General features: G+C 40.5%; 1 protein-coding gene across 1 annotated transcript in view; it reads left to right on the top strand.

The window, feature by feature from the left end:
* Positions 1 to 12,005, top strand: part of ankar (ankyrin and armadillo repeat containing) — a 107,690-nt gene that overhangs the window by 3,197 nt on the left and 92,488 nt on the right. Inside the window, exons 3-4 of the mRNA XM_080198352.1 lie at positions 3,498 to 4,122; positions 7,841 to 8,278. Of these exons, the coding sequence (XP_080054478.1) occupies positions 3,594 to 4,122; positions 7,841 to 8,278 (967 nt within the window). The 5' untranslated portion in view covers positions 3,498 to 3,593. The remainder of the gene's footprint in view (positions 1 to 3,497; positions 4,123 to 7,840; positions 8,279 to 12,005) is intronic.

The raw sequence follows: 12,005 nt of genomic DNA, 5'->3' as shown, positions 1-12,005 counted from the left end.
AAGGTCTGAAACAGAGGATAAATGGCATGGGGATATTCTGGTCTCGCTGACGTCAATGGGATTTCCTATTGAATGCAGCCCACACCACTGGAAAACCCATGGTGGGGGTGTGCCATTGGCAGCACTAGAAGATCCTGTCTGATGTCTCACAGAAACGTAGTCAGACACCAAAGCTGTGAAGAAGTTACTAAAGAAGAACAAAGAACAATACAGCACAGGAACAGGTCCTTCAGCCCACCAAGCCTGCATTGATACGTGGTTTCTATCCCTCTGTTCATCTCTCATTCGTGTGTCTATCAAGATACACCTTGAACATTACTAACGTGCCTGTTTCCACACCTTCATTGGCAGTCCGTTTCAGAAACCCTCCACTCTGTGAAAAATTTTTCCCGCACGTCTTCCCTAAACTTACCGTCTGTCAACTTAAACCTGTGCCATCTTGTAGTCAACCATTCCATCCTGGGAAAAAGCCTCTGACTATCCATCCCTTCTATACCTCTCATAATTTTGTAGACTTCTATCAAGTCCCCCCTCAGCCTCTGTTTTTCCAGTGAAAACAATCCCAGTTTATCCAATCTCTTTTCATACCTAAAGCAACCCCCCCACCCCCCCAGACCGGGCAACATCCTGGTAAACTTTCACTGCAATCTCTCCAAAGCATTCACATCCCTGTGGTAGTGTAGCAACCAGAACTGCATCCGACTTTCCAAATGTGACCTAATTAAAGTTTTATACAGTTGTAATATAATTTGCCAACTTTTATATAGATGCTCCAGCCAATGAAGGCAAACATGCTGTAAGCCTTCTTGACCGCCTTATCTACATGTTTTGCCAGTTTCAGGGATCCGTGGACCTGTATGCCCAGATCCTGCTGTATCTCAATGCTCCTAAAAGTTCTGCCATTTACTATATAATTCCTACCTGAATTTAATCTTCCAAAATGCATTGCCTCACATTTGTCCAGATTAAATTCTATCTGCGATTTCTCTGCCCAAGTCTACAATCCATCTATATTCTGCTTAATCCTTTGACAATCTTTGTCAATATCTGCGTCGCCACCAATTCTTGTGTCATCTGCAAACTTACTAGTCAGACCACCTGGTCTGACAAGTAAGTTTGTAATATATGTATAAATGATCCTCCAGATCATTTATATATATATTACAAACAACAAAGGTCCCAGCACTGATCCTTGTGGAACACCACTAGTTATTGATCTCCATTCTGAAAAGCACCCTTCCACTGCTGTCTGTCTTCTATGAGCAAGCCAGTTCTGTATCCATCTAATCAGCACATCCCAGATCCCATGAGATTTTATCTTTTGTATCAGCCTGCCATGATGGACCTTGTCAAATGCCTTACTAAAGTCCATGTAGACAAAATCCACCATCTTTACCACATCAATCACCAGGATAGGTGATTAAAAATGTGGGCAGAGAGGTAAGTTTTGAGGAGGATCTTAAAGAAAGAGGTAGACTAACAGATTTCAGGAAGGATTCCTTTGTGGCCTAAATGGCTGAAGTGCAGTTACAAATGGTAGGGTATAGGGGATTGTATGAGAGTTGGAGAAATGAATAATTTTTAGTATGTTGTAGCATTGGTGAGTTTACAAAGGTGGGGAGCAGCAAGTCTAAGAAGGGATTTGAATGCAAGGATGGGATACTTAAAGTTAAAATTAGATGAGAAGTCCAAATCAATGTTTGAGCAAACAGGACTAGAATTATGGACAATAAAGTTTTTGAGTGGCAGTCAACCTATTGTGCTACAGAGCTGGATTCGGAGCAGTCAGAAAGTACGATGAACGCTGTTGCCACTTTCTTTCTCATCTGAGTGGTTGAATACACAGAATTGACCATATCATGTGGAGATAAAGGCAATTCTGGTAGATCCACATTACCTCAACCAATGTGAGCTGAGAGTTGAAAAGGTTCAGGAAAGAAGTATAAGGAATGTTACATTGGTGGAACCCTGTTTACGCAGAAGCTCCTGCTTTTGGGGAGTTGGATAAATTCTTGAAGGAAAAGGACTGGAATTCAGTTTGGAAGAACTGTGTGGCTGAAAGTAGGATTGTACAGAGAGATATTTGTGAGGTATTTTATGTTGTTTTTGCTATTCCATGTGCAATATCAACTGAGATTTTCCTGTTAATTCATGTTTAATTTATGTTGATTCTGATTCGTGTTAAAGTAGAAGTTACAATAAGTGAATTATTTTTATTCATTCCTGGGACATGGGTGGCGCTAGTTGACCAGCATATATTGCCTATTCCTTGTTGTCTGAGGGCAGTTGAGAATCAACCACATTCTTGTGGCTCTGGACTCACACGTAGGCCAGACCAGGTAAGGACGGCAGATTTCCTTCTCTAAAGGATATTAGTGAACCAGATGGGTTTTTCCGACAATTGTTCATGGTCATCAATAGATTCTTTATTCCAGATTTTTCTGATTGAGTTCACATTCCACCATCTGTCGTGGCAGGATTTGCACCTGGGTCTCCAGAACATTAGCTGAGTTCCTGGATTAATAGTCCAGTGATAATACCACTAGGCCACTGCCTCCCCAAGTAATTTCCATATTTGGGGTTCATTTGGCAGATTTGTTTATTTGGTTTATAGATCTCCACAGAGATTGTAACACATCAAGAGGAAAAAGGACATTTTTAATGAGGCAGTTGTTTGCAAGGCCAGAGGGGTTTTTAGGAGAGTTTGATGGTGGTAGAATTGAAAGGAAGGAGAAAAAGGAAACACTTACGAATATCAACCAACATACAAATGGCCCTGGAAGGTTAGGAGGGTATAAAATTATCAGAAATAAAATTAAAAGACGAGGTCGGTCTCATGGATAGAGTGACCTCAGAAATGGCATGAGGGAGAATAGGAGAGAATCTAGAGAATAGTGTGAGTTCCAGTATTGGGTTGGAGAACTTTGATTAGCTTTGAGGGGAAAAGGAAGAGAGAAGTATAACTGTAGCAGCTGAATGGATGATGTTGGTATGAATGGCAAAGTCTATATGAACTTCTTACACATGCAGGTGAAGGTAAGGCATGGAGTTGTGCAGCCAGACAGTCGGTAATGGGCAAAAAAATCTTGAGGTTATCTTTGCATGATCGTTGAGTAGTGAGCAGTTTGTCAAAGGAGAATGAAGCCTGATAGTGCTCAATATCATCGAGCCAGGGCTGTCAGTTAATGGCTAAATTAGATGCGCTCGATAAAATTCAAGGCTGCAACACTTGGACTAAATGGAGCTAACACGGTGGTGGTACCAGAGGAAATGAATGGGAGGAAATACAAATAAAACTACACTTTTTTCTTAATTGATATTAAATAAATCTTTCAAGTTCTTCATTTTTTCTGTTCAAATCAAAGAAAGGTCTACTATAGTTTACAATAATTAACAACATAATTGGTTTAGCAATTGTGCAGACATAATTATGGACTGTATAGATAAATTATAAGAATAAACTACCAATGAACTAAAACCTAACTGATCCCTTGTAGGAGGAAGCTGGTAGAAAATGAAGACTTTCCAAGCTGGATTCCGCTAGAGTGCTAAAATAGGACAATAAGAATAGTGAGAAGGTATATTTGGCTAACATGGCAACAAAAATGATTCCAACAACTGTCTTTGGCAAATACAACTTGAGCGATCTACAAGAATTGCTCACCACAGCCTCCTGCCACTGGCTGCAAGACGCTGATGAGTTTCAATTTCCAGTTGAATATCCCAGTGGACTCTCAAGCCAAATGAAAGACTTCGGCTATCCCAATGCTGTAATTCTAACTCCAGTGGTACCAGATGCTCCTTTGAATTATAAAGACGTCCAGCAAATTTTGAGAGAACTAGTGCTGGGTATTTATATCCTGAATCAAGTTCCAACTATTTATTTAGATGGTAACTATGACTGTAGTACCACATGTCACCTGTCACCAGCTTATCATGATACTCTAATTGGGCAGATTTTGATAAATGTGGACTACGCTATGAAAGCAATTTGGCATGGAGCCTACATGCCAATTGAAAAAAGAAAGCGATTTTCAGAAGTATGGCGCACCATTCTGGATGTTGATCTCAATGGATCTCCCAACATAGAGGAAGACATACTTTCTGAATTTCTTAAAGCAGGTAAAGTTTTATGGAAAATTTAATTTGTTAAACAAATTGATTTTTGTCAAAATTCTAAATGACATGCAGCAGGTAAATATGGAAATATTGACTGATATTGAAATCTCTGAAAGTAGGTACAAAAGTAGATACAGTATTGAGGTTAGGGGAAAAAAAGGGTTAAACTTTGCAGCTGATGTTGGGACTTTTCAGATGGGGAATGACTGGTCATATGTGAGCATCTGGTTGCCAGCCAATTAAAAATGAGGAGGCACAGAGCCTGAGCAGTGCAAATCTGGTGTCAGGTGACACTATGATGGCACCATATTTAGAGGGTCATCTCATTGCATTTAAAATGACTACCCATCTGAAAACCTAACAATCTAAAGAATACCACAATGGCAGAAGTAAGGTGCTGGTGGCCCCATGATTTAACAATTTCAAGCTCTCCTCCAGACCACAAGAGCAAAGTTGGAGATCAGCTTCCCCAGAGGAGAAGAGTGGCCTGCCTGATCAAACAGTCTGGACTGAGATTGCAGAAGGGGTCTGCAACTAAGGAGTTTGCCATGGAACCTGGATATATTTCCACAAGTATGTCAGTGACTTTATTTTGCCATGCCCCAAATGTTCCATGCCTTTTTTTCTATTGAGCTTCCTTATGGCAATGTGTGGGGATGCATATGATAGAGAATGAGTATCCACTCAGTCTGTGACAAAGGTATTAGCCAGTAGCCGATCCTACCAGAGACGTGGCTATGTCTTGATGAGAGGCACTTGTCTAAAATTCTTGAATCCCTACAAACTTAATCAAGACTGGTGTTTTGCAGGAGACATTTAGAATCTCTACAGTGCAGAAAAAGGCCATTCAGCCTGCACAATCTAACCTGCACGTCTTTGGAGTGTGGGAAGAAACTCATGCAGACCACGAAGAACATGCAAACTCTAAAGAGACAGTCACCCAAGGTCGGAATTGAACCTGGGTCTCTGGCACTGTGAGCAGAAGTGCTAACCACTGTGCCACCATGCCACCCTATCATTTGTGCCATATCATTGACTGCTTGGCTGTTAGCAGCACTGATATTGTGCTAGTCACAGGGAAAATGAACAAATTCTCAGCTGTGTACTTGTAGAAGAATACGTGAAGGAATGGGCCAAGACAAGTGGACGGGTACCACTTCTGTCCATCCTGTGTCTCGTAGAGGAGGAAGCATTGAAGTTTGCAGTGTAATATGGTGGCTGATAGTGAGGCAGGAGCACCAATCAAGAGGGTGAGTGGATGAGTGCAGTGGCAAAAGAAAGACTCCATGCATCCTTTACAGGGCACTTAAAGCTCCACTCGACGGCGGATAAATAGAGGGAGAGGCTGAGGGCTCTCGCTGACTTCAGGAAGCTGGGAGAAGCCTCACCTACATAAGAGCACCTCCACTTGAAAATAGATAAAAAGAAGGCTAGGCTGGGTTCCTTCACTGACTTGAGAAAGCTGGGAAAGCCCAGACCAATAAGAGAGCAGTTCTATTTGACAGCTGGTTGAGCTTGAAAAGAATCAAAACAGTGACATCATAGGAAAACTATAAATTGGTTACTGAAAAAACTGTTAAGGTATGCCTTTAAGTAAGGTGTGTCTTTAAGATTTATTGCAACTAATAAAGTGTGCTGATTATTCAGCTTTATCAGAACTTGGAAAATTTATCAAGAGTTGTAAGGTTTATTAAGTTAGGGCCAAGTAAAATAAAGTTAATATAAGTAAACCAAAGTAAAATAACATTAATGTAAGTGGAATAAAATTAAGACATGGCAGGGCAGCTCAGTCACATGGAATGTATGCCCTGTAGTATGTGGTGACCGAGGGGACCTCATATATAGGCACTGTCACCAGCTTCAAAAAATTGAGCTCCAATGTTTGGATTTCCTCTGGGTGCTCTCATTTCCTCCCACACTCCAAAGATGTGCCTGGTTAGGTTGACTGGCCCTGCTAAATTGTCCCTTAGTCAGGGAGATTCGCACGGTAAATACGTGCAGATTTTTTTTGAGGGTTTAGGCCTGGTTGTAATTGTTGCCATTGCAGGTTCAAGTGGATGAATGGCCTCCACCTCCACTCTAATTATTCTATGATTCCCATTCTACACCACCCTCACTAGCACGCAACGCTGATTCTCTTGATGGTTAGTGGTGAGGACCAGGAGTGAGCTCCTGCTTGTTTGCAGCCTCCTTTAATGGGGAAAGATTCTGAAGCACTGTTTCATGTGCAGTATTAGTAAATTTCAAAATTGCCATAAAATTACACTCAGTTGGACAATTAATTACCTTAACTACCTTCCCATCAATGGAAGAAGGCAGAACCAAGATGAAGATGTTGAAATCCCAGTCTGGCACCTTCTGTCCTGATTTTATGCCACATCACTCCCACATCTGAGCTGGTTTACAGACAGTCCATGAAATTCTGGTTGTTGAGGTCCTTTGTGGCATTGTTGGGCTCAAGCTCAGATTCAGCCTTGACTAACGGTTTTCATTTATCTGCGAGCCACTTGGGTGCTATGTGAAATGAGTTTGAGGGTGTCGACCCAGAGTCTACACAAAAACAGCACAAAAGGGTAGGATTTTTCTGTGGGCTTCAGATTTGTGCTGTTAGTCTCAAATGGGGGTCAGAAGTTTGCATTCTGGCAAACAAATTGGCCGCAAATTGGCCAACTGATGGCCAGAGGGTAGACTTGCTCTCCAATAAGGGTGGTTGGGGGTGGGCAGGAAGGCATTTAAAGCTGGACAGCCAGTAGGAGGCCCTCCAGTTTCATAGCAGCTACAGGATTCCATGACAGGTTATAAGAGAGACAGTGTTCCAAAATGGAGGCATCCTCCAGTGTTTTCAAATTTGGAATGAAGTTTGGCCTTTGCAATGGGGCTACCCACTTTGGTAGTTGGGTTGGATGATGGAGGAGGGTGGAGGGGAATTTGGGTGCAATTGGTAGGTTGGAACCAATTGCAGGTTCCAAAGGAGTAGCCTGTGGTTTTTGCTGAACTCAGATGGGCCTCCTGAGGTCTGCCACTGGAAGTATGCCTCAAGACAGCTGCATACACGTCCTCCACCTATGGGGACCTACCTGGAGGCTGACTGAAAAGTCCTCGTCAGCCTCTTTCAACAGATCTGTCTCAATAAGCCTTTAATTAGTCAAACAGGTTGTCTTGCCACTTCACCATTCTGCCTCTAAGAAAAGAGGACCGAAGTGGATGGTGCCAGGGAGTTAGTCCGTTAGTAGGTGATGATTTTATTTTAGCAGTCCCCTCAATTCCTGGCCCCAAAAGGTGCTAAATATCATGCCCCAATTTACAATAAATAAAAAAATCTCTCTAAGGCCGATCACAGGTTGCTTAATGTGAAAGTGCCCCACTGATGTGGTCGCAATATTCCTGAAACAGAATGGAAGGAGCTTCACTTTGCATCTAGCCATATATTTCTGTCCTTTTCTAATTTAAGATATATGTGTGACAGTGACATTTAAGTATCAGATGAGAGATAAATCTAAAGCTCGGTAGAAAATAATGATTATTTATAACTTTTATTATGAACAAATATAATAATATAAATTGGCAAAAGTTTACTTTTACCAACACAACACCAAATCCGGGTCACTTATTTCTGTGCAGCGAGCAGAATTATTTTCCTGTACTGTAATTTCCATGAGTTCAATATTCCAAATAAACAATGCAAGTAATATTTCTGATAAAGAATCTGTTTCTTATATAGGCCTCATAGATATTTCAACTGATCCTGACTTTAAAGACATCTATACTACTGATGTGTACTTTGATCCAACATATGATCCTAACAGTTGTTTGGAGAAGCAATTATTTATGCAACATGTGAACAACATTTTACTCCAAATCAATCCTCACGTCACTGAGGTTAAGCAATACAAAAATTTGTTCATGTATGATGCAGCTTACACCGTTAGTAATTCAGTGAGACTTACAGAGGAAGAAATCGATCTAGTGACTTACCAGCAACTACAACAGAGGTTGATTCTCCAGCAGAAACTTGTTGAGAAGTATCTGGAGAAGAAAGCAGAGGTCCACAGAAACATTACCTACATCAAGCTAATTGCCTTTCTCATACCTTTTCTTATTGCACTGAAGAGGAAAAAGAAAATTCCAGGTCTGACCAGGCTCCTACCTCCAATTTCTGGTAAATATTACCATTAGTAACACATTGGTTGATAAATTATGCAAACTAATATTTAACACCACAGATGGAAGTAAGATATTACTGTGCATGCCACTTTTAAGAAGAAAATTAAAACAAATGTGGTCCCTTTTCAATGTATGTTTTCTATGTTTTTATTCCTAAATCATTGGAGGACTAGAGTAACAAGAAAGAATTCAATGCCAAAGCATTCCAGAATATTGACAGAAGTATTCATTTTTGAGGCTACTTTAACCTTTTATTTGTTCCACGGTATCTTCTATGTTGTGTATTTCTTGCCGTTAGAAAGTCATAAAGAGAGTTTACAACCAGGTCAACAAATGATGGGTGGAGGGAGGAAAACTTTCAGATACCTTCATGTTGCATGTTAATGCTTCCTTATGGGGTGGTGCGGCAGAACTTGAGATTGTAGATACATTTGTGTTTTTAGATAAACAAAGTGGATTAATTTTAAATCAACAATGCTATTTAGAGAATGTTGCCCATCCTGATTAGTTGTACAAGGTAATCACAGGAAGATGATGTTATACCTGAAGAAGAGAGAGAACAATTGCCGTGTTTGATTGGCTCATTGAACGGGTTGGGTACAAATGATAATTCCTTCTAGAAACATTGCATGGCTATGGGAAAAGGGTGAGAGAGTGGGACTAGTCAAGTTATTTCTGCAGAGAATCAGCACAGACAAGATGGGTCAAATGGCCTTCTGTACTGTAACCATTCTGATTCAATAGAAACAGTTAATATCTCAGGCTGATGATCCTCCTTCAGATCATCTGACAGTCATTCGAGATGTTACATTTGTGTTAATGAATTCTTCCTCTTGACAGGCATTGGTAATTCCCCCCAAGTCATTAATGCTTAATCTCAATAATCTCTGAAAAATTAAAGAAAACATAGTTTGCACATTTAATTGAATTTCTTTGCATTTATTTTTAACATGAGGCATTCTTGTTGTAGCTACATCTTTAATATTTCATCGTTAGCATTGTGGACCAAAATGGAGATTTTTTTGCCGTAACTTTATTTTCAAATAGTCTTTCAGATAAGGGTGCGTCAGTGGTTGAGTGAACTATTAGGACTCATCAAATTGAGCCCTAAATAAGGATAGGCCCTATATGACAATGCTGCTGAAATTCCAAAGGGCGTATTGCAGAAAGCCTGGGAACAACTTCCAATTCATTTGTCAAATTTCTATTTCTCCTATTGAGCATGAATATGAAATTGGACTTCAGGGAATGCTACTTTGCTTTAAGAGGTGTGCTTACATTTTAAATAGGCCTTAGGATACCTGTAAAAATTCCACACATGAAGCGCGTGGACTATCCATTTGCTGCATATTCAGATTGGGAACCCTAAATCAAATGCCCAATTTGCTCCCTGCATTAAAATCAGAGCTTAAGTTTCAGGGGTAGCTATTGACAATGGATGTGTGTCAGTAGATCAGAAATTGGTTATGATACATATTTTCAAACCGGGAGACATTTAATCTTGGTAATTAACATCTGTGGTATGGAAAATTTTGGAATCTGTAATCAAAACTAAGTTTTTAAATATGTAGATAAGGAGAAGAAGGTCTTGTGGGGCAATGATAGCACCCTGACCTCTGAGCGAGAAGCTCCAGGTTGAAGTCCCACTCCAGGACATGATGGCCACAGAAAGTACATTCATCATAATGTGGCCAAACAGTTGATTATCCACCTGCAAATCCTTCCAAAGAACTATAGCAGGCACTAAGAGTTGAAGGGTTTACAGCTCAGCCAGAAACTGCAGAAGGCAATGCAAGCAGTGCCACACATAACCACGTAACCACAAACAAGACACAAACATCCGTGGTTAACAATGTCCTTAGGGCATGGTACCTGAAAAGAGAGAAATAAGAAGAAAACAATTTGAATTAGCCAATATGCATTTCAGGAGAAAAGATCATCCTTGACATATGAAACAGGAATATTTGAGGTTAGTTGCAGGAATTGGGGGCAATGCAATGAATGTGGTAAGTATGGACTTCCAGAGTGGGTTTGATAAAGTATTCCATAGGAGACAATTGGGGATGATTCAGGATGAGATGTGCCACTAGCAGCAGGATCATTTGGGCAGGACAGGAGAATGTTCACATGATGTAAATCCATTCTGGAGGCAAAACCTGATGGCCAGCATGTTTCAGTAAGAATTCTTCAATATAATTGATTCAGGAGGCATACCATTGCTTCCCCTGTTTGTACAGATCCCAAGTTCCCCTTGACTCGAATAACCACAAAAAATCCAGTGTGGAAATCCACAGAAATTCTGTGGTCAAGTGTAATGCCAGACCGGACATTAAAAGTAACACCTTAGGAAGTTATGATCATTAAAGAAATAAAGAAAGACTTGACCACTTGTAACAATTTTCCTTACAAAAATAATTTGGTGACTTGATAAAGATGTTTGAAATGATCAAACAATGAGGTATAGTAGATAGAACTGAACTGTTTCCAGTGATGGAAAGGTCTAGAATAAGAGCACATAGCTACAAGATTAAATGCAAGAGATTTATCCATAGGCTATCAAAAACATTACTAGAGTAACTGATTGAAGCTGAGACCATATTAATTTGGAACAATAAAAGTAGATACATAATTTACAGGGAAGGTGAAATGAAAGGAATATGGGAATGAGACGAACAACAAAGATATATCCCAATGACGAAGAATGACTGTAGGAAGGGAGGTAAAATTAATCATGGTTCATCAAGCAAGTTGTGGTTAGTAGTTAGTAGCAAACTGAAAGAAAAGATAGACAAGGTGACAAAGATTAGGGGTAACTCAGACGATTGGCAAAGTTTTAAAAACCCATAAAAGATTACCAAAAGTAAGAGAGAGAAAATAAACTGAGGGTAAGTTAGCAAGTAATATAAAAAATAGACATGGTACGAAGTTTCACAACACCAGGTTAAAGTCCAACAAGTTTAATTGGAAACATGAGTTTTCAGAGCACTGCTCCTTTATCAGGTGAGTGGAGAGCTGGTTTCATAAACACAGCATATATAGGCAGAGACACAATTGCAAGATAATGATTGGAATGCAAGTCTTTACAAGTAATCACGTCTTTAAAGGTATAGGCAATGTGAGTGGAGAGAGGGATAATCACAGGTTAAAGATGTGAGAATTGTCTCAAGCCAGGACAGTTAGTAGGGTTTTGCAGGCCAAGGCCAAATGGTGGGGGTACATGTAGTGTGACATGAACCCAAGATGAGGCTGTCCTCATGCATGCAGAACCTGGCAATCAGTTTTTGCTCGGCAATCCTGCGTTGTCGTGTGTCTCTAAGGCCACCTTGTAGAATGCTTACCCAAAGATCAGAGACTGAATGCCTTTGACTGCTGAAGTGTTCTCTGACTGGAAGGGAACACTCCTGCCTGGTGATTGCTGCATGGAGGTGTCCATTCATCCATTGTCTGCATGGACTCGCCAATATACCACATCTTGGGATATCCTTTTCTGCAGCATATGAGGTACACACAGTAAAAAGTCTGACAACACCAGGTTTTAGTATATGAGGTAGACAGCGTTGGCTGAGTCGCATGAATGTGTATCGGTTTCCTGGTGGGTGGTTTTCTCGTGTGATGGTGCTTTCTGTATCGATGAGCCAGCACGTCTTGTACAGGTTGCCATGGCAGGGTTATATGTTGTTATGATCTCTGTTCTCCTGAAGGCTGTGGAGTTTTGCTGTGAA

The sequence above is a fragment of the Carcharhinus amblyrhynchos genome, chromosome 11 (assembly GCF_965287045.1).
Source record: "Carcharhinus amblyrhynchos chromosome 11, sCarAmb.v2.hapA, whole genome shotgun sequence".
In the NCBI taxonomy this organism is placed as follows: domain Eukaryota; kingdom Metazoa; phylum Chordata; class Chondrichthyes; order Carcharhiniformes; family Carcharhinidae; genus Carcharhinus; species Carcharhinus amblyrhynchos.
The sequence above is the reverse complement of the archived record's forward strand: the minus strand, read 5'-3'. Positions and strand labels throughout refer to the sequence as shown.